Below are 22,531 nucleotides of genomic sequence, written 5' to 3'. Positions count from 1 at the left end.
GTATGGAAAAGTATTTATCATGCAAATGGAAGTAAAAAGAAAGCCAGGGTAGTAATACTTATAATAGACAAAATGGACTTTAAAATAAAGACAGTAACAAGAGACAAAGACACTATAGAATCATAAAGGGAACAATCCACAAGAACATATAACAATTGTAAATATTTATGCACCCAACATGGGAGCACCCAAATACATAAAGCAGCTGATAACAAACATAATCAATAGCAATACATTAATAGTAGAGATTTTAACACCCCACTTACATCAATGGATAGATCAAAAAAACACAGAAAATCAACATGTAAATAATGGCTTTGAATGACACATTCAACAAGATACATCTAACAGATGTATTATTCAGCACATTCCATTCTAAAACAGTAGAATACACATTTTTTAAAAGTGCACGTGGAATTTTCCAGAAGAGATCACATATGAGGTCACAAAACAAGTCTCAACAAATAGAAAGATATTAAAATCATACCATACATCTTTTCCAACCACAATATGAAACTAGAAATCAGCCACAACCAAAATACTGGAAAGTGCACAAATACATGCTATTAACAATGAATGGATCAACCAGGAAATTAGAGGAAATAAAAAAATTACATGGAGATAAATGAAAACAAAAACATATTGGTCCAAAATCTTTGGGATGCAGCAAAAGATATTTTAATAGGGAAGTTTATAGCAATACAGGCCTACCTCAAGAAGCAAGAAAAACCTCAAACCACCTAACCTTACTCCTAAAGGAGCTAAAAAAAAAAAAAAAAAAAGAAAAAAAAAAAAAAGACAAACAAAACCCCAAACCAGCAGAAGGAAGGAAATAATAAAGACTAGAGAAGAAATAAATGAAATAGAAACTCAAAAAACAATAGATCAATGAAGCCAGGATCTAGTTCTTTGAAAAGATCAACAAAATTGACAAACCTTTAGCCAGACTCATCAATCAAAAAAAAAGAGGACTCAAATAAATAAAACCACAAATGAAAGAAGAGAAATAACTGACACATAAATTTTGTATTTATAAGCATTATAAGAGAATATGAGAAATTATATGACAGCAATTTAGACAGTCTAGAATAGATAAATGCCTAGAAACATATAATCTACCAACACTGAAGCAGGAAGGAATAGAAAACTTGAACAGACCAATTACCAGCAAGGAAATTGAATCCCTAATCAAACAACTCCCAACAAACAAAAGTCCAGGATCAGATGGCTTCACAGATGAAAAATTCTATCAAATATTTAAAGAGTTCATACCTGTTCTTCTCAATTCCAAAAAATAGAAGAGGAAGGAAAACTTCCAAGTTCATTCTATGAGGTCAGCATTACCCTAAAACCAAAACCAAATAAAGACCCTACAGAAAAAAGGGAACTACAGGCCAATATCTCTGATGAACATAGATGCAAAATTCCTCAACAAAATATTAGCAAACAGAATCCAACAATAAAGAAAATCATTCATTATGATCAAGTGAGACTGATTCCAAGGATGCAAGGGTGGTGGTTCAATATATGCAAATCAATCAATGTGATACATCACATCAACAAGGGTAAAAAACCTTATGATCATTTCAATAAATGCACAAAAACATTTGACAAAGTACAACATCCATTCATGATAAAAACCCTCAACAGAGTAGATTTAGAGAGAACATACCTCAACATAATTAAGACCACATAAGAAAAACCCATAGGAAACAGCATACAATGGGGAAAACAGAGAACATTTCCCCTAAGGTCAGGAACAAGACAAAGATGACTACTCTTACCTACTCTCATTCAACATAGTACTGGAAGTCCTAGCCCCTGCAATCAGACAACAAAAAGAAATAAAAGGCATCCAAATAGATAAGGAAGAAGTAAAACTTTTACTATTTGCAGAAGACCTGATACTATATATAGAAAGCCCAAAAGACTGCACCAAAAATCCTTTTGAAATGATAAATGAATTCAGTAAGGTCACGGGATACAAAATCAATGTATAGAAATCTGCTGCATTCCTATACACTAATAATGCAGGAACTGAAAGAGAAATTAAGAAAACAATTCCATTCACAATTGCACCAAAAATAATAAAATACTTAGAAATGAACTTAACCAAGGAGGTGAAAGACCTGTATTCTGAAAACTATAAAACATTGATAAAAGAAATTGAAGACGACACAAAGAAATGTAAACACATTGCATGCTCATGATTTACAGGAACAAATATTGTTAAAATGTCTATACTATCCAAAGCAATCTGCAGATTGAATGCAATCCCTATCAAAATATCAACAATATTTTTCACTGAACTAGAACAAACAATCCTAAAATACATATGGAACCACAAAAGTCCCTGAATAGCCAAAGCAATCTTGAAAAAAACTGGAAGTATCAAAGATCCCAGCTATCAATATACACTACAAAGTTGTAATAATCAAAACCATATGGTACTGGTACAAAAATAGACACATAGATCAGTGGAACAGAGAGCCCAGAAATAAATTCATGACTATATGATCAATTAGTCTTTGACAAAGGAGGAAAGAATATGCAATGAGAAAAATGGTGTTCAACAAATGGTGTTGGGAAAACTGGACAGCCACATGCAAAAGAGTAAAACTGGACTGCCTTCTCAAACTATACACAAAAAAACTCAAAATGGATTAAAGACCTAAATCTGATACCTGAAACCATAAAACTCCTACAAGAGGGCACCGGTAATAATTTCTCTGACATTGCCCAACATTTTTCTAGATGTGTCTCCTGAGGCAAGGGAAACAAAAGCAAAAATAAACTATTGGGACTACAACAAAATAAAAACACTTCTGCACAGCAAAGGAAACAATCAACAAAACTAAAGACAACCTACTGAATGGGGAAATATATTTACAAATGACATACTGATAAGGGGTTAGTATTCAACATATATAAAGAACTTACACAACTCAGCACACACACACACACACACACACACACCCAAATAATCCAATTAAAAAGAAAACATGAACACTCATTTCTCCAAAGAAGAGACAGATGGCCAACAGACAAATGAAAAGATGCTCACATCACTCATCATCACATCAAAACCACAACGAGATATCACCTCACACCTGTCATAATGGCTAAAATAAAAAACACAAGAAACAAATGTTGGTGAGGATGTGGAGAAAAAAGAACCCATGTGCATCATTGGTGGGAATGCAAACTGGTGCAGCCACTATGGAAAACAGTATTGAGGTCCCTCAAAAAATTAAGAATAGAACTACTCTATGATCCAGTAATTCCACTACCAGGTATTTACACAAAGAATACAAAAACACTAATTTAAAAAGATATTTGCACCCCTATGTTAATTGCAGCATTATTTACAATAGCCAAATTATGGAAGCAGCCCAAGTGTCCATTGATAGATGAATGGATAAAGAAGCTGTGGTATACATATACATACGTACACACACATACATACAATGGAATATTACTCACCTATAAAAAAGAATGAAATGAAATCTTGCCATTTGCAATGACATGGATAGAATGAGAAGGTATAATACTAAGTGAAATAAGTTGGTCAAAGACCAATACCATATGATTTCACTCATATGTGGATTTAAGAAACAAAACAAATGGATAAAGAAAAAAAGAGAACGAAAAACAGAAGCGTAATATAGAGAAAAAATTGCTGGTCACCAGAGGGGAGGTAGGTGGGGGATGGGTGAAATAGGTAAAGGGGATTGGAGTACTCTTATCCTGATTATAGCACTGATGAGCACTGAGTAATGTATAGAATTGTTGAATTACTAGACTGTATACTTGAAACTAATATAATACTATACATTAACATTCTGCACTAGAACTAACATTCTACACTAGAATTAAAATTTTTAAACAAGTAATTTGGACCAGAGCAGGACTAAAATTTACAATCCATTTTGGTGAATTTATAAAAACAAAGTCTTTATTATGTTGTTGATTAAAAAAGAAGCAATCTAGAAGATTCCACATATACCCATGTGCTTTTAAGAAAATCATCCTGTATATGACACAATCTAACAAAATTATAAGAAAAAGTAGACAAATCTTCAGTCTCAATATGTACCTCTTAGACCTCTTTCAGAATTTGATCTAGTAAAGAAAACAATTATGAAATTTATGTAATATATTGACCAGCAATACCAGTCCTATCTTGCTAAAGAAGAAATTTTTAGGCAAATATTGAAATACAACTCACAAAGGAAACTTAAGATAAAGTGAAAAAAGAAGTGATATATTGGTACATTTGGGTGTATGTATGTGTGTGTATAAAGCATAAGGAAGAATTCATCAGAATATGTAAGAAACTCCTATTAATTCATATACAAAAGGTAGGTAACAAGAAAAATGTGGGCAAAGAGTAAAAAGTTCATGGAAGGGTACAACAAAGGTGTATGAAAAAGTGTCCAACTTAACTGGTAATCAGGAGAACAGAAATCAAAGGAACAATAAATTTTCACATTAGACAGACAAAAGTGTAAAATACAATCATTAGGATGTAGAAAGAGGATTTTTTAACACATTCTAGAGGGTGCATAAATTGGTACAATTATTTTGGAAAGCAATTTGTCAATACCCAATAAACTGAAAATTTGCATGCCTTCACCCAGTTCTATTTCACTTTAAGCCATTTCTGCTAAGGCTGTTTTTGCACATGTTTGAGGAGATGGGCAAAGAAATGTTCATGGCAGCATTGCTGGTAATGTGAAAAACCTGATGTGGAAACATTTTACAAGAGGTCAATATAAATTTCAATATATTAATTGATCGAAATATTATGCAACCATTCAAATGAAAGAACTAGGTTTATACATGTCAACATATAGATCAAAATAATAACCTTGTGTGAAACAAGAGCAAGGTGCATGCATAGATACATAGACAGACCTGTATACCTTATATATGTGAATATGTGTGTCTATCCCATATGATGTATTTAAATATATTCAAATTTTACAGTAGGCAAAATTATAATACCTATTATTTCTAACTACACATGATTTATAAATGTAGAGAAACACGTATTTATGATTAGAGAGCAGATAAGGTAAGGAGGCTTGCTCTAGAACCCCCAACTAGGGATAAAGACTGAGGAGGAAAAGAGGAACTTAAATTTATAAGCAATATCTTTCCTTTTATTAAATAAAAGTAACTGACATAAACATATATACACACATACACATATATGTGTGACGTGTGTGTGTGTGTGTGTGTGTGTGTGTGTGTGTGTGTGTGTGTATCTGCCTCTTCTAAGAGCATTTTCGTTTTAAGCCTTGTCTCTCCCTTGGAATGAAATTTGTACTCCCCAATATTGAATAGCAAGGTTCAATATGCCGAGAGAGATGTGTTCTGTGGTTGAGAGTCGCCAGCCAGCCTGAATTCACATTACATGTTCAGTTTACGCTCTGCCCATTATTCTGACTCTATTTGCCATCAGGCAAGAACCAAGTAATACAAGTTTTCTTTTATTCTCAAAACAAAAACCAATCTGTTTTCTCTCATAATGTCTCATTTTTATAGACATATATACAGCAAAATAGAATCAAAAAAGTGCTAAAATCATATTACGTTACTGTCATTACTGCATGAATTTCTTTATAAGAAATGTCGTCCTTGATTATGTCTTTATTCCTTGTTCTATTTAAAGTAAATTTTACAAGAAAAAGATAAATCTTAATTTAAATAATAGCATGATATACTTAAGATATTCCAATGATGCTTCTGATATTATTGGTTTTTTAGAGAAAAACCATCTTCTACCCAACCTCTCCCCTGCTGCTCCTCATGGTAATTTTAATTGCAGATTATTCTCATTTCTGTAGCATTACTGATAGATTGGAAATAGATGACATACATCATTAATTGCTGCGTATAGAACACTGCATTTCAAAATCTGTCTTTTTTGCCTGAGATTTTGTTTGATATTAGGAAATGGCTTTGTTTCCTCCATTAGGACAATCACTACTGAAAACAATGAAGCTTTTCCAATTATTCCCAGTTTCCTTACATACACTCAAGGGTTGGACTAGCCTAGCTTCCTTCCTGGTCTCTCTCATCATTTCCATTATTATACATAGTGTTGGTGCTTTAAAGGATGTACACATATTTCCTTAGCATGGTGATGTCCCATGGAATTATTATCTCAAACCTTCTGTTTCTCTCCATCTTTCCTCACTTTGTGTCTAACAAAAAGAAAAACCAATATTTTTTTGGCCTATCTTTGTTTAAAGTCTTTCTTCTGACTTTTTAGTTTAGTATAAACTAGTTCCCTCTTCCATTTATTGCACAACTTGTGTAGGCAGATGTACACAAATGGATACAGTGTGAAAAATACAAAGGCACTAGCAAGTGTAGAGGTCACAACAGGAAGGGCACCCCAGTGTGTGGTGTTCAGTGAATAATTGGTTTAATGTGCTGATGGTTTAAAATTCAAGGCATGGGAAGTTGGCATGACAGAGGTACACAAGGGCTGTGTTTAGATGGGATCAGGCATTGGAATTTACTCTGCAGACTAGAAGAATGGTTGTGTACAAAGGAAAAAATAATCAGATACATACATATTTGGAGAAAAACAAACACAAGGCTCAAAGCAGGGACCTACCAACGGTGGTTTGACACAGGCTGGGAAGAATCTACCATAACCCCTCTTCCACTTGTAGGTGACTGACCCTGCTTCCCTTCACTTCTACCATCTACTAACTTGGCCTCTGCCTCCCAAGTCCCAACAGAGGACCAGATGGGTATAGTCCTGGCTCTTATCAAGAATAGTGGGCCCTCAGGGGCCAGGATCTGGTACATGTAGCTCATAGAGCTTTTCAAAAATGAAACTTAATCCTACTAATTGGTATTTAATTTATGTTCAGTTTAGAACAGCTAGATGTATTTACAAGGCCAATAAGCTTAACTGACATAGCAAAGAATCCACTGGCCAATGAAAGAACATGTCATTAAAAGTTGAGAGTACATTCCCCTTCTGGCAATAGCCTACCAGGTAATTTTGAACCCTCCCACTGAAATAAACTAGTAGACTTGGAGGGAGAGATCATGACAAAGTTCCTGATTAGATTAAGTTGATGTAGGATTTTTTTTTTTTTTTAGTCTTTCTAATTTCCTACCAGAAGTAAATTTGATAAGTCACGGTGACTATAAAATGAAGAGTAATTAAAAAAAAAGAATTTAGGTGGATAAAAAAGTTATTCATCACGTTTTTAAGTAAATGTGTTTTGCATTTTCAAGGACACAAAAGATTAAAATTTTTAGTGAGATGAAATTTTAAAAGCAGAATTACTAGAATTTAAAAACAACAATTGATATTAAGAACTCAGTGGATGAATTTAAATCAAATTAGGTATAGGAGAAAAGTAAACAGAAAGAACATTCAGAAGAAAATATCTAGAATGAAACACAGGGAGATAAAATGATGGAAAACACAGAAAATAAAGTATAATTCAAACACAGGATAAGGTGAAAAGGACTAACATATGTCTAATTGGAATCCTAGAAGGGAATACAAAATAATACAAAAGTAATATTTGAAGAGGTAATGACTAAAAGTGTTACCAATCTGATTTTTTAAAAAAAAAATAAGCCATAACTCAAAAAGCACAGATTTTAACAAGTAACACACATCCAGAGAGAGAGCAAGTAAGCAAGAGAGAGAAAGCCACATACGTACATCAGAGTAAACTTCTTGAAAATTAAAGAGAACAAGAAAAATCTTAAAATCATCAGGGGTGGGAGATGTGGTATAGGAGGTGTGGTGCAGAGTACCTTCAATTAACAATTGGATGGGTATCTGATTTTTCCAACACAAAAGATACCAGAAGAAATGGAATTCTATCTTCAAACTGTTGAAAGAAAATGACTGCAAATCTGCACATACATGAACTGCCATGCGAAAGTATATATTCTTATCAAATATATATGGGACATTTACCAAAAGTGATCATATGGCATGTTAAAAATCAACACTTTACAAATTTCAAAGGACTAAAATTATACAGCATATATGAAAAATAGTGGAAAATAAGAAGTTCAATAAAAAATACCTCATAAGTCACCATATGCCCAGAAATTAAGGGCTGTACTTCTGAAAAACCCATTAGTTAAAGCAGAAATCACAAGCAAAATTAGAAAATATTTTGAACTTAATGATAAAATAGGATACTAAGAACTTAAGGGATAGCTATACCAAAGCCTTCAGAAGAGGGACAGTTACAACCTTAAATGCATAAATCATAAAAGAACAGAAGAAAATCAATGAGCTAAGTATCCATCTCAAGCATTCACAAACAGAATAGTAAATAAAATTCCAAAAAATTAGGACAAAAAAATCAAAATAAAAACCTGGCAATTATAAAATAGGAAAATTCCAAGATAATCTAATAAAAATAGTGAGATATATAAAGGATAATATATTAAGACATGGGTTTATTCCAGAACTATATGGTATGTTTTACAATTAAAAATGAATAAAATTCACTATTAATAAAATAAAGCCCAAAGTTGGTGCTTTGAAAAGACTAACAACATTGATAAATGCACACCAATGCTGTTCAGTAAAAAGAGAAGCACAAATTAACACTATCAGGAATTTAAAGGGGTTATCATATCAGTTTCTACAGACATGAAAATGATAAGAACCTATTATAACAATTTTATGCCAATAAATTTGCAAATATGACAAAGTAGGAACTAAAACTTAAAAAATTACTCAATGGAAAAAAAAACCCTCACTGGATGGTCTGTATAGTAGAGAAGACAAAGGATAGAATTAGTAAATTAAAGACAAACCAATGGAATCTGAACAGAGAGAAAACAGACCAAAAGAAAAACAGAGAGAAAACAAGAAACAGAACAAAATTAAAAATGGACTCCTCTGCTGAAGCATTTCAGTAGAGAAGGGATAGCCTTTTCAATAAATGGTGGAGCAATTAAACATCCACCATCAAAAAACTCCAAAACAACAAAGCAAAAAAATCCAAACACTTTATACAAAAAATAATTCAAGATGGATTGTGTTCTTAATTGTAAAACATAAAACTTCAAGAAAAGAACATAGGTGAAAATCTTTGGGACCTAGGACTAAGTGGTAGTCTTTGATTTGATACCAAAATCATGATTTATTCGAGAAAAAGAAAAAGTAGACTTCATCAAAATGAAAGTTTTTCCTGCAAAAGATCCTGTTAAAAGGATGAAAAGGCAAATTACAGACTGGGAAAAAAATATTTGCAAATCATATTTCTGACAAAGGCCTTGAACCTCATATAAATGAAGAACTCTCAAAACCTAATACTAAAAAAAAGGTAATAAATAACTGGAATAATCTAATTACACAATAGTCAAAGGACATGCACAGACATTTCACTGAAGAGGGCTATACAGATGGCAAATAAACACATGAAAAGATGTCTAATATTATTAGTCATTGGAGAAATGCAAATTAAAACCATAATGGGATATCACTATATACCTAACAGAATGTCTAAAATGAAAAATAGTGATAACGTCTAATGCTGGCAAGGGTGAGAATGTAAAGTAAGTACAGACACTCTGGAAAATACATTGGTATCTCCTTTCAAAACTAAAAATGGAGATATCATAAGACCCAGCAATTTCACTCTTGGGCCTTTATCCCAGAGAATTATAGACTTGAGTTCATGCAGGAATTTGTATATAAATGTTCATAGCAGCCTTACTTATAAGAAATGAAAACTGGAAACTATCCAAATGTTTTTAAAGGGCGAATGGATAAACTGTGGTTACATCCAAACTTAATGTTATTCAGTAATAAAAAGGAACACATTACTGATAAACAAAACTTGGATGTGTCTCAGGATATAGTGTTGAATGAAAAAAGCCAGTCTCAAAAGGATGCGTACTGGATGATTCCATGTATGTAACAATCATGAAATAAACTGTGTAGAGATGGAGAATGGACTGGTGGACTGATGGTTGCCAGGAGTTAGGGACTGGGGTAGGTAGGGGATGCATGTGGCTATAAGGAGTAAAATAAGGGAGTCTTATGGTAATGGTACAACTGGGTATTTTGATTGTAGTGGTGGTTATGCAAGCTACATTGATGATAGAACTGCAAAGAATTACACACATATACCCACAAATGAGTATGTGTAACTGGTGAAATTCAATAAGCTTTATGGATTAAACTAATATCAATTTCTTGGTTTTGATATTTTATAGTTATGTAACATAATAATACTGGGGAGGCTAAGAGAAGGGTGCACAGGGCGTCTCTACCCATTTGTTTGTAATCCCCTGTGCCTGTACAATTATTTTAAAATAAATTTAAAATCAAGATGATTATGTAATTTCCTAAACATATGGTTGAATGAAGTTAAAAAGTTTCCAGTATGCAAACAGGAAGTGTTCCTCTTTCAGAAAATAGGTTTCCTTCACTACCATAAAGTTCACTTCAGAAACCTCGCTTTGCTAAGACCTACATTAGTATCTGTTTCTGCTATTGGGATGAAATCTGAAGATGATTTTTCACTTTTACAGAATGCTATTTACTTCTTTGCTTTATGTCCTTCCGGCTCACGAAAGGTTTCATAGAAACACTCTACTTGCAGATAGCTAGGAAAACCTGTATTTGTAATTCAACATATCAATATCATTCTTTTGGATTTACAAGATTGTCTTGGTCTCTATGATACCTATATTTATACATATACCTGCACACACATAATGTTTCAGTTTGTTTTGTTTTGCTTTTTTGGATAAAGCCAGAAGCCTGAGAATTGAAAATTATCACAAATGTCAGAGTTTGGCTACACCAGGATACCCAGGGAAGGGCACAGAAAGTGGAAATCTCGAATAGGATAGTAAGAATTTTAAAACTTCACTTACTTGGTATTTCTTTTCGGGCAGCTCTTTTAAGTGATTGCTTTGAAAAATTGTAAGTGGTCAGAGCAACTTTGTAATCTTGGATTTCATTTCAGAGCTCCAATCTGATTCCCCATGCAGCTTTTCTTTCCTCTTTTCCTTAAAAAGAAGCTTATTTCTAGACTCCTCTACTGACTTGTCAATTTTACAAATGTGGCCAATGATCCATGAAAACCAAACAATTCACTGTAACACCGTTTAAATAAGGAAGGTAAGCAAACAGTTAAGTCAGTTCAAACTGAATAAACACAACCTCTGTTCCAATGAAACATGAAACTGCCAAATGGAATGCCACTTAGTCGTAGGTGCCCAATATATGCAGCAAAATTTAGATTTTTTATGACACATTTGACTGGAGAAGTGGATTTAATTCATGTTATTTTCATCACTGTTCTTTTGATATAAGCATTATTTATGTATGTAGGGGTGTGTGTGTGTGTGTGTGTGAAGGTGCATGTGTATTTTTCTTTTAGGTTTCCAATATCTCATTTAAGACTTTGAAAATGCTCATGGGGTCTAGATTCTCTCTTATGGAGTCTAAAGTATAAATGACCTCATGTCTTTTCATCTATATGCATTCTAGCCCAATGGTTCTCTAGCTTGCTGCAAAATCACCCCATTTGTTCAATTAGACTTTTGTGCCTACTTCCATTGTTTCTGATTTATGAGGACTAAGATAGAGCCTGAGAATGTGTGTTTCCAATAATATTTCTAGTTAATACAGATTCTTCTGTTTAGGAAACTATAATTTGAGAACCACAGGTCTCATCCAGGATGAGTTCGTCCATACATGGAAAAATTAGCTTTTCTGGAATGGCCAATAATCTTTTTTATGTCTTTCTCATTTATTACCAGTTTTTACTCAGATTTCCTTCATGATCTAACAGAAAAAAAGCACTGATTTCATCCAAAGCTTTGTTCAAAATTCATTTACTCCAGGATTGCTACTGTTTCATATCTGAAAATTAGGAAAATAATTCCAAAATTGATTTCACAAAGTCTGTGTACCAAAGCCCATGTACTTTGATTATCAGAAAACTTGCTGGGCCTTCCTCCAGTTTTAATTACTCTTCCTCTTGACACAATCCTTACATATTTCATTTGCTAGTGTCTAACTTGTGAAACAGCAGACTAGAACATAGTAACCCAAAGAGTATTTAAATAATCCAGGTGAGGGATGAGGATGGTAGTGCATAGTATTTATTGAGTCCCTAGTTTGTACTAAGCACTGTACTAGATAATCTAATGGCATTATCTCATCTACTCTACCCAAAAACCTATGAAAGTGGTATTATCCCTGGTCTACAGAAGCAGACACTGAGACAGATTTTGGAGTGCATGATATTGGTTAGGGATCAACACTTGTGAAGGAAGGAGTAGGAAGCTGGATTGGGTCGAGGGAGCAGCTGAATGACAATGCAAACCCAACAGAGTCTTTGACAGACCAACATGGGAATCTGGAGCAAGATTTGCTTGTCATGGTGTCCCATTGGGTTGCAATGGCTAGGTATTTATGTCCACACTTCACTGGAAATGGGTATCCCTGGGAAGAGTATGACCTCAGACAAGGAGGCTTTGTGTAGCTGGGGATGGCCCTGAAGTGGTCTACAGACTATGCCTCCTATCTCTGTGCTGGGAGGATGTACTTCTTTGAAGGAGAATTTGGGTGTTCACTGAGTTTGCCACTGATTTGTCCAAGGACACAGTAATTGTCTCAGTGAAAATTTAAATTCAGGACTATGATTCTTTTGATGATATACTTCGTTATTTTCTAAAAAATATTTGCCCAGTATATGCCTTAACCTTGTCTTGAGGAGTCCATCATGGACATTGACTGTCTTGTGTGACAATGCAACAATGTCCTCAGGTGCCATTGAACAATGTAGCAGTTTGTCCCTACATGCAAGGTCTCCAAACCTCTCATTTTGTCACCTGTCATCCTGTCAGGGAGCTGAACGAGTACAGAATCCATGAATAGTCTATTGCTTTCACACAAGCTGCCATCATTCTTCATCCTGATGACTCAGTCTCTTGACTGGTCTTCCTGCTTCCATTCTTGCCCGCCTCCAACGACTAGATGGATACTGAAAATGCATTCATGCCACAACTCTGCTCAAGTATTTGAAGTTATTTCTCTTCCTGTGTGTGTGTGTGTATGTATATAGATGTATTCTACGTGCATATAGTTTTACTCAGGACACCATTTTTGCAGTGTGCAGTTGATATATTCACACTCAGACTGATCATTATTTATCTCCCCTACTCTAATTTCAGATTCTTCTAAAGTTTTTATCCATCATGTTCACTCCTGAACAACCAGATTTTTAAAAAGTGCTTGCTATCCATTGAGTAATTACTAAATATTTGGTAAATAAATTGTATGAAAAAATGGTGTTAGCAAAAAAAAAGATATGTAAGGATCAGAAAACGGATTTGGTTTCAAATTCTAGTTTCAAAACCTATTTAATCTAGACAAATTACATCAAACTCTAAGCTTTGTTTTGCTTTGTTTTCCACCTTAATTGGAGTTAATACATTGGCATTTTTAATGAAATGAAATAGCAGATAAAGAAAATGTTATGGAAAAGGATAAATAGGGTTATAAAATTGTTAAATTTAAATGTGTATCCCTATAATATTGCATAAATTGCCACAACTCTTCCTATAAAAAATATAAACTCTTGTCATTGAGAAAATGTGTTGATATGGATTATCTAATGTACTGATAAAAGATGAATTACTACTCTTTTGTTTTTCACTTTTTAAAATTTGAGTGGTATTTGCAATTACAGCATATCCAAGACACTCTGGTACATATTTATGCTTTGTGTTTGACAAAGTGTGTCTTCAAGGCAGGCCTTATCTATGAAATTATTCTGAGGCTACTTGATATGTATGTTCCAGACAGGCTGTTCTTCCCAACTCCTCCTCCTCAACACTCCATGGCTTGTGCATACTCACAGTCCCACCATTCATTTCCTCCTCTATCTACTCTTGTCGGCCCTTCCCAAAAGAATTGTCATCATTCACCTGCTCCTTCCTGCCTGGTCAGGATGCTTCTCCATTCTGCATCTTCCTTCCTCAAAAATGCTGCCCACATTGATTTTCCTGGTTTTCAGCAACAACTGCACTTATGCGTGGTGTCATACTGTTCAATATTTAGTTCTGTTGTTTAATATAATGTTCTACATCACATGCACAGATCCTTTCTGAGAAGAGAAAGTCCCTGAGAACAGAGATTGGGTTGCTCATTCCTCTACTGTGCCGCAAAGCTGCCACCGCTCTGCAAAGATAAGCAGATGCTTGGCAGAACTCTAGATGTTATTTTTCTTAACACAGCAATTTCTGATCTCTGCAGCTTTTATAGGCCCCCTCTCAGTAAAGGAATTGAACCATTTTCATTAGATACATAGATCACTGAAGAAGAAACAAGGAGTATTTCATGATCCCAGATCTGCATTCACAGAGTTAGTAAGGCTGTGGAAAGCAGAGTTTCAAGGCTTCAAACTGAGTATTAAACTGCAATTAGATTGTCAGCCCTGAAAGGGTTGTCATGGTCTATCTTCAGGATAAAACAGTTTGTGGTCTGCAACTGATGTAAAACTTTCCTAAACCAGCTCCCAGATCCTTGGAACTCACTCCATTCATAACACCATTTTTACCTTGCACAGTTGGTCAGGGTTTTGCAAAAACAAAAAAAGCAGAAATTATTGCCTTCCACTCCCCAGTGTGATAGCCGAAGTCATAGTAGGGACAAAGACCATGCAAGCTCAGGGACCTAAAGTAGTCTGGGAATCTAAAAAAGGGCTTTATAATAGTCTGGATGGACTCTGGATAAAATTGTGCTACTGATCATAAAACAGTGCCTTTCAGTAGTTTTGAGCATCATTTCCTTGTCCTTACTTTTCTTCAGATTCTTCCCAAGTTCTGGCTATTACTGGCTTGTCCAGCATCTGGAGCTCCTCACTCCACCTCCAAAGAGCTAGCATTTTGCTTCTTCCTGCTCCGATACAATCCAATTGCTTATGTTCTATCCTCTGAGGAGCACTCTAAGATCCTGAAGCTGATATAAAAAAAAATCAAGAAAAACAACAATGGTTTGGAGGCCAAAAGTGAGATTTCAAATCAGAAACACTGGACATGTTCTCATAGCCCTAACTAGCTATGTGACCTTGAGCAAGTCACTGAATCTTTAAAGCTTCAGATGAGTCATAGGTAAATAGGATCAGAAAGGAGCCTATTTCGTGGCCTTGTGGTGAAGATGAAGTAAAATTATGTGTGCTAAGTGCCTGCTATGGAGCCTTGCAATACTAAATGCATCATCAGTATCAAAATGAATATTGTTCTCAGAGAAAAGACTCAACTCTAAACAGAGCCCTTCAATATTTTTGCTTAAAGATGTCATTAATGATGAAGGACGTCAGGCACTAAAACTCATTTCTTTTTTTTTGGTATAAAGGGACTTGGGATTCACCAAGATGGATTCAGAAGGCAGTCACCCCCTCCACCAAATAAGCATGACAAGAAACAACTGTCATCATCAGCACTTTCCTTTCAGTCACTTTCTATGAGGAGGAAGAAGAGCCACCAAGTAAAAACCCTACTTTCTCTGCCTCTTAGCACTGAACATAAGCACCAGCATGATTTCCTTCAGAAGCTTCCAGAGTTTAACATTATTACTCTAGGACTCTTCAAAATTCCTTTGCGCTAGAGATGATGCAGGTGTCAGCATCTTTTTGTTTTACATGGAAAAAAAATTAAACCCTAAAATGGAAGCCTAACCTTTGAAGACTAACATAAGAAAAAGAGTACATGTGATCAGGGTTTTAGTCTTAAATTTGTCACTAACAGCATTATTTTATTAAAATCAATTTCTATCAGTATATTTACTCCTCAAATATCCTCATCCATCAACTGCTTGCCTTACAACTACACAGGGCAGCTATAGGATTAAAATAAAGTGTGAATTGAAAGCATTTTGAAAAGGAACAACCACTCTACAATTATAGGAACAATTATTCCCATCACAAACACCACAGCCAGAAGCCAAATTTGCATATCAACACTTCATTATTGGAGGCGTTGGTACATGAGCAATTTTAAAACAAATTGTAATTTGAGTTTTCATGGGTTTTGCACTTTCTGTGACTATCTTGTTTACTTGCTTTTATCTGAAAGGAAAAGTCTGTCAAATCTGCTAAATTACTCAGTTTACTGTCATTTTTCTTATTTGTTTTGGCGATGTATGTGATGCTTCTGAGTCTCATCACTGCTAATCTTCAATTACCCAGGCTAAGACAGGGGTTCCGTTGTACCCCTTTTCAGCCTAGGGAAGCAGAGCCAGGATGGTGAAGGGAAAGCAAATGCCAGCCAATGTTGGAATCATGGAGAGCCATCATTCTAGAGACAATCTGATTAACTTTTGCCTGAAGAAGTTTCCCTCATGTTCTCAAATCCACTAGCTTACAAGAGCCACTTGTAGCTCTTGACTGGCATTCAGGCATAAGGTTTATGTTCTCTAGGAATTCTGAGAAGCGCAATAAAGGCCGTCATGTAATCACTGATGGTATACTTCCATCTCAGGGTGCTCCCTCATGTCACTTCCCAGAAGTCCTTAAAAAAAAAAAAAGTGGAGGAGTATCTGAAAGGTTCACCACTAGACCTATACTTCTCTTCTTCACTTTTGTCAAGTATCACAGAATAGATTAATATTAGCTGGTGAGATAAACTTGAATTCCTCTCTCATAGCCACGTAACCATATCATACTAAACATTGCTTTGGAGAAAGAGAAACAACAATGGAAGGCAGGAGAACAGGTGCAGAGGAGACAAGTATTATAGCTCCTAAAAAATACTCAGTTGCCACTTTAAGATTCTTAGATTTTCAAGTAAAATATAGAAAAAAATGCCACTACAAAAATGTACCACACTAAGTTATAGAAATATTTCTGTTTTATGCATAGATTTATAAGCATTGACTCTATATGGTATTCTCACTTTAAGAAAACTTAAGATGCATTAGATACAAAAATCCAAATATATAAAACGCTTGTTTTAGTAAAGATTCTTAACCTTAGCAAAAGGATTTATTAGCAGGCTATTTTAAGTCTAAAAATCATGAACTGGAAACATACAAACTATTAAAATCCAGCTCAAATTTAAGGTCAATGCAAATAAGGATAAAGCACCTAAAATTAGAATTATACCATTCAATTTAGAGAATTTGATTTATAAAAATTTGATTTGCATGCAATTTCTTAGTAATTTAACTTTGTACAAAGTAAGTCATGGCAACAGAACTGTGAGATGATTCGCCTGGTCCCTGAACTAGGTTTTGTTTATTTAATCTCTTTAAGAGTAGTAAGGAGTACAAGGAAGACAAGTATTATTACCCTGTGGAGATGAGGCCATCACAGCTTGCCCATCAGGCCCTGATAGTGTCTGATCAGAGAAGAATAAACTATAAGGAACTACATGAAATCTGGTAGTGGATCACAATCCATGGTTTCTGCATTATCAATTTTGTTTGTCTGGAGAAATGAACTGAGGATCACAATGATATAGCAGAGGCAGCTTGAAGCAGATTGATGGTATACGGAAGGCATTTCTTAACCCAACAAGTGAGGCTTGTTCTGATTCTGGAACTCTGATGGTTAGTTTGGTCCTTACATGGTAGCTAGATCCCAAGAACAAGCATTTTAAGTGGCAAATGCAGAAGTTGCAGAACTCTAATGGCTCAAACTCTGAAAGTATACATAACCTCACCTCTACTAACCTCTACTGCCCACAAGCAATCATAGGGACAGCCCAGATCCAAGGAGATGGGAGAGACAGACTATGCTTCCTGTTGGAGTGGTGAGGACACTGCAGAGTAGCATGTGGGATGGGATATATAGTGGCAGCTGACACAACCTACCAAAGGACTTCAAAGATTTCTCAGGAAAATCACATGCATCATTTCTTTCTCATAACTCTCAGTATGAACCTTGGAGAGCAGCCAGACTTGACCAAGTACTATGTACCCTGGGAGTTAAGAACAAACAAACCAAATTTGGCACTCACCTGGCGGAACCGGTCTAGGTCAACTTTGTTACCCACCAGCACCAGGGGAATTTCATAGGTGTGGCGGACTTGAAAAATGAGCTCTTTAAACTTGGCAGCTTCCTGGAATGACTGGCGGTCGGTGACAGAGTAGCAGATGATGAATCCCTCCCCACCTCGCATGTACTGCTCCCGCATGGCTGTGAACTCTGCCTGCAGGAAAAGAGCAAAATTGTTATGTAATTTAAAACAGTGAAGCCAACATGTCAATAAAATAAGAGGTCAAAAGTAGATAAATTATGAGACAAGGTACTTTGGGCAGAAATTTCATCAAAGTTTATTTCAGGGCTTTGCATATAGGAAAGCATGAGGAGGTCTAACTCTACCATTATGAAATCTGAATGCTTTAAAGTGTTCCGAGTGTTGATCTTTAATCATAGAAAATTTGATTTGAGAGATCTTGAGGGAGATATGTTAAATAGCACGTTAACTAATGAACTCTTAGGGATTGTATATATTCTTTTTTTTTTTAATTTTTTTATTGTTCTGTTAATCCCCATACATTACATCATTAGTTTTAGATGTAGTGTTCCATGATTCATTGTTTGTGCATAACACCCAGTGCTCCATGCAGAACGTGCCCTCCTCAATACCCATCACCAGGCTAACCCATCCTCCCACCCCCCCTCCCCTCTAGAACCCTCAGTTTGTTTTTCAGAGTCCATCGTCTCTCATGGTTCTTCTCCCCCTCTGATTTCCCCCCTTCATTCTTCCCCTCCCGCTATCTTTTTTTTTTTTTTCTTAACATATATTGCATTATTTGTTTCAGAGGTACAGATCTGAGATTCAACAGTCTTGCACAATTCACAGCGCTTTTCACGGAGCATATACCCTCCCCAGTGTCTATCACCCAGTCACCCCATCCCTCCCACCCCACCCCAGCAACCCTGTTTGTTTCCTGAGATTAAGAATTCCTCATATCAGTGAGGTCATATGATACATGTCTTTCTCTGTTTGACTTATTTCGCTCAGCATAATACCCTCCAGTTCCATCCATGTCATTGCAAATGGCAAGATCTCATTCCTTTTGATGGCTGCATAATATTCCATTGTATATATATATACCACCTCTTCTTTATCCATTCATCTGTCGATGGACATCTGGGCTCTTTCCACAGTTTGGCTATTGTGGACATTGCTGCTATAAACATCTGGGTGCACGCACCCTTTCGGATCCCTACTTTTGTATCTTTCGGGTAAATACCCAGTACTGCAATTGCTGAATCATATGGTAGCTCTATTTTCAACTTTTTGAGGAACCTCCATACTGTTTTCCAGAGTGGCTGCACCAGCTTGCATTCCCACCAACAGTGGAGGAGGGTTCCCCTTTCTCCGCATCCCCGCCAACATCTGTCATTTCCTGACTTGTTAATTTTAGCCATTCTGACTGGTATGAGGTGGTATCTCACTGAGGTTTTGATTTGGATTTCCCTGATGCTGAGTGACATTGAGCACTTTTTCATGTGTCTGTTGGCCATTTGGATGTCTTCTTTGGAAAAATGTCTGTTCATGTCTTCTGCCCATTTCTTGATTGGATTCTTTGTTCTTTGGGTGTTGAGTTTGATAAGTTCTTTATAGATTTTGGATACTAGCCCTTTATCTGATATGTCATTTGCAAATATCTTCTCCCATTCTGTCGGTTGTCTTTTGGTTTTGTTGACTGTTTCCTTTGCTTTGCAAAAGTTTTTTTTTTTTTTTTTTTTTAAAGATTTATTTATTTATTTATTTGACACAGAGAGACACAGCGAGAGAGGGAACACAAGCAGGGGGAGTAGGAGAGGGAGAAGCAGGCTTCCCACAGAGCAGGGAGCCCAATGTGGGGCTCAATCCCAGGACGTGGGACCATGACCTGAGCCGAAGGCAGACGCTCAACGACTGAGCCACCCAGGCGCCCCTGCTTTGCAAAAGCTTTTTATCTTGATGAAGTCCCAATAGTTCATTTTTGCCCTTGCTTCCCTTGCCTTTGGCGATGTTTCTAGGAAGAAGTTGCTGTGGCAGAGGTCAAAGAGGTTGCTGCCTGTGTTCTCCTTTAGGATTTTGATGGACTCCTGTCTCACATTGAGGTCTTTCATCCATTTGGAGTCTATTTTTGTGTGTGGTGTAAGGAAATGGTCCAGTTTCATTCTTCTGCATGTGGCTGTCCAATTTTCCCAGCACCATTTGTTGAAGACACTGTCTTTTTTCCATTGGACATTCTTTCCTGCTTTGTCAAAGATTATTTGACCATAGAGTTGAGGGTCCATATCTAGACTCTCTATTCTGTTCCTTTGGTCTATATGTCTGTTTTTGTGCTAGTTATCATGCTGTCTTGGTGATCACAGCTTTGTAATATAGCTTGAAATCAGGCAACGTGATGCCCCCAGCTTTGTTTTTCTTTTTCAACATTTCCTTGGCGATTCGGGGTCTTTTCTGATTCCATACAAATTTTAGGATTGTTTGTTCCAGCACTTTGAAAAATGTCATTGGAATTTTGACTGGGATGGCATTGAAGGTATAGATTGCTCTGGGTAGCATAGACATTTTAACAATGTTTATTCTTCCGATCCATGAGCATGGAATATTTTTCCATCTTTTTGTGTCTTCTTCAATTTCTTTCATGAGTGTTCTGTAATTCCTAGAGTATGGATCCTTTACCTCTTTGGTTAGGTTTATTCCGAGGTATCTTATGGTTTTTGGTGCTATTGTAAATGGAATCATTTCTCTAATTTCTCTTTCTACAGTTGCGTTGTTGGTGTATAAGAAAGCAACTGATTTCTGTGCATTGATTTTGTATCCTGCCACATTACTGAATTGCTGTATGAGTTCTAGTAATTTCGGGGTGGAGTCTTTTGGGTTTTCCACATAAAGTATCATGTTGTCTGTGAAAAGAGGGAGTCTGACTTCTTCTTTGCCAGTTTGAAAACCTTTTATTTCTTTTTATTGTCTGATTGCTGTTGCTAGGACTTCTAGTACTATGTTGAACAATAGTGGCGAGAATGGGCATCCTTGACATGTTCCTGATCTTAAGGGAAAGGCTCTCAGCTTTTCCCCATTGAGGATGATATTTGCTGTGGGTTTTTCATAGATGGATTTTATGAGCTTGAGGAATGTTCCCTCTATCCCTATACTCTGAAGAGTTTGAATCAGGAAAGGATGCTGTATTTTGTCAAATGCTTTTTCTGCATCAATTGAGAGGACCATATGGTTCTTCTCCCTCCTCTTATTAATGTGTCCTATCACATTGATTGATTTGTGAACGTTGAACCACCCTTGCATCCTGGGGATAAATCCCACTTGGTCGTGGTGGATGATCCTTTTGATGTATTGTTGGATCCTATTAGCTAGGATTTTGTTGAGGATTTTGGAATCCATATTCATCAGGGATATCGGTCTGAAATTCTCCTTTTTGATGGGGTCTTTGCCTGGTTTGGGGATTAAGGTAATGCTGGCCTCATAGAATGAGTTTGGAAGTTTTCCTTCTGTTTCTATTTTTTGAAACAGCTTCAGGAAAATAGGTATTATTTCTTCTTTGAAAGTTTGGTAGAATTCCCCAGGGAATCCATCAGGCCCTGGACTCTTTTTTTTGGAGGTCACTGCTTCAATCTCGTTACTGGTTATTGGCCTTTTCAGGTTGTCAATTTCTTCCTGTTTCAGTCTTGGCAGCTTATAGGTTTCTAGGAAGGCATCCATTTCATCCAGATTGCTCAGTTTATTGGCATATAGTTGTTGATAATAATTTCTAATAATTGTTTCTATTTCCTTGGTGTTAGTCGTGATCTCTCCTCTTTCATTCATAATTTTATTAATTTGGGTCCTTTCTCTTTTCTTTTGGATAAGTCTGGCCAGTGGTTTATCAATCTTATTAATTCTTTCAAAGAACCAAAAATGGGCAGAAGATATGAAAAGATACTTCTCTGAAGAAGACATACAAATGGCTAACAGACACATGAAAAAATGTTCATCATTCATTAGGCATCAGGGAAATTCAAATCAAAACCACACTGAGATACCACCTTACACCAGTTAGAATGGCAAAAATGGACAGGGAAAGAAACAAATGTTGGAGAGGTTGTGGAGAAAGGGGAACCCTCTTACATTGTTGGTGGGAATGCAAGTTGGTACAGCCACTTTGGAAAACAGTGTGGAGGTTCCTCAAAAATGTAAAAATAGAGCTACCCTATGACCCAACAATTGCACTACTGGGTATTTACCCCCAAAGACACAGATGTAGTGAAAAGGGCCATATGCACCCCAATGTTCATAGCAGCAATGTCCGCAATAGCCAAACTGTGGAAAGAGCTGAGATGCCCTTCAACAGATGAATGGATAAAGAAGATGTGGTCCATATATACAATGGAATATTACTCAGCCATCAGAAAGGATGAATGCCCAACTTTTATATCAACATGGATGGGACTGGAGGAGATTATGCTAAGTGAAATAAGTCAAGCAGAGAAAGTCAATTATCATATGGTTTCACTTATTTGTGGAACATAAGGAATAGCATGGAGGACATTAG

General features: G+C 36.0%; 1 protein-coding gene across 3 annotated transcripts in view; it reads right to left on the bottom strand.

The window, feature by feature from the left end:
• Positions 1 to 22,531, bottom strand: part of RIT2 (Ras like without CAAX 2) — a 476,255-nt gene that overhangs the window by 167,351 nt on the left and 286,373 nt on the right. For all 3 annotated transcript variants that reach the window (XM_032421247.1, XM_032421248.1, XM_032421246.1), the window contains one exon: positions 17,995 to 18,186. In XM_032421247.1, coding sequence (XP_032277138.1) covers positions 17,995 to 18,186 — 192 coding nt within the window. The remainder of the gene's footprint in view (positions 1 to 17,994; positions 18,187 to 22,531) is intronic.

This window comes from Phoca vitulina, unplaced genomic scaffold (genome assembly GCF_004348235.1).
Source record: "Phoca vitulina isolate PV1807 unplaced genomic scaffold, GSC_HSeal_1.0 scaffold24, whole genome shotgun sequence".
NCBI lineage: Eukaryota > Metazoa > Chordata > Mammalia > Carnivora > Phocidae > Phoca > Phoca vitulina.
Note: the sequence above shows the minus strand (reverse complement) of the source record. Positions and strands in the feature narration are given on the sequence as shown.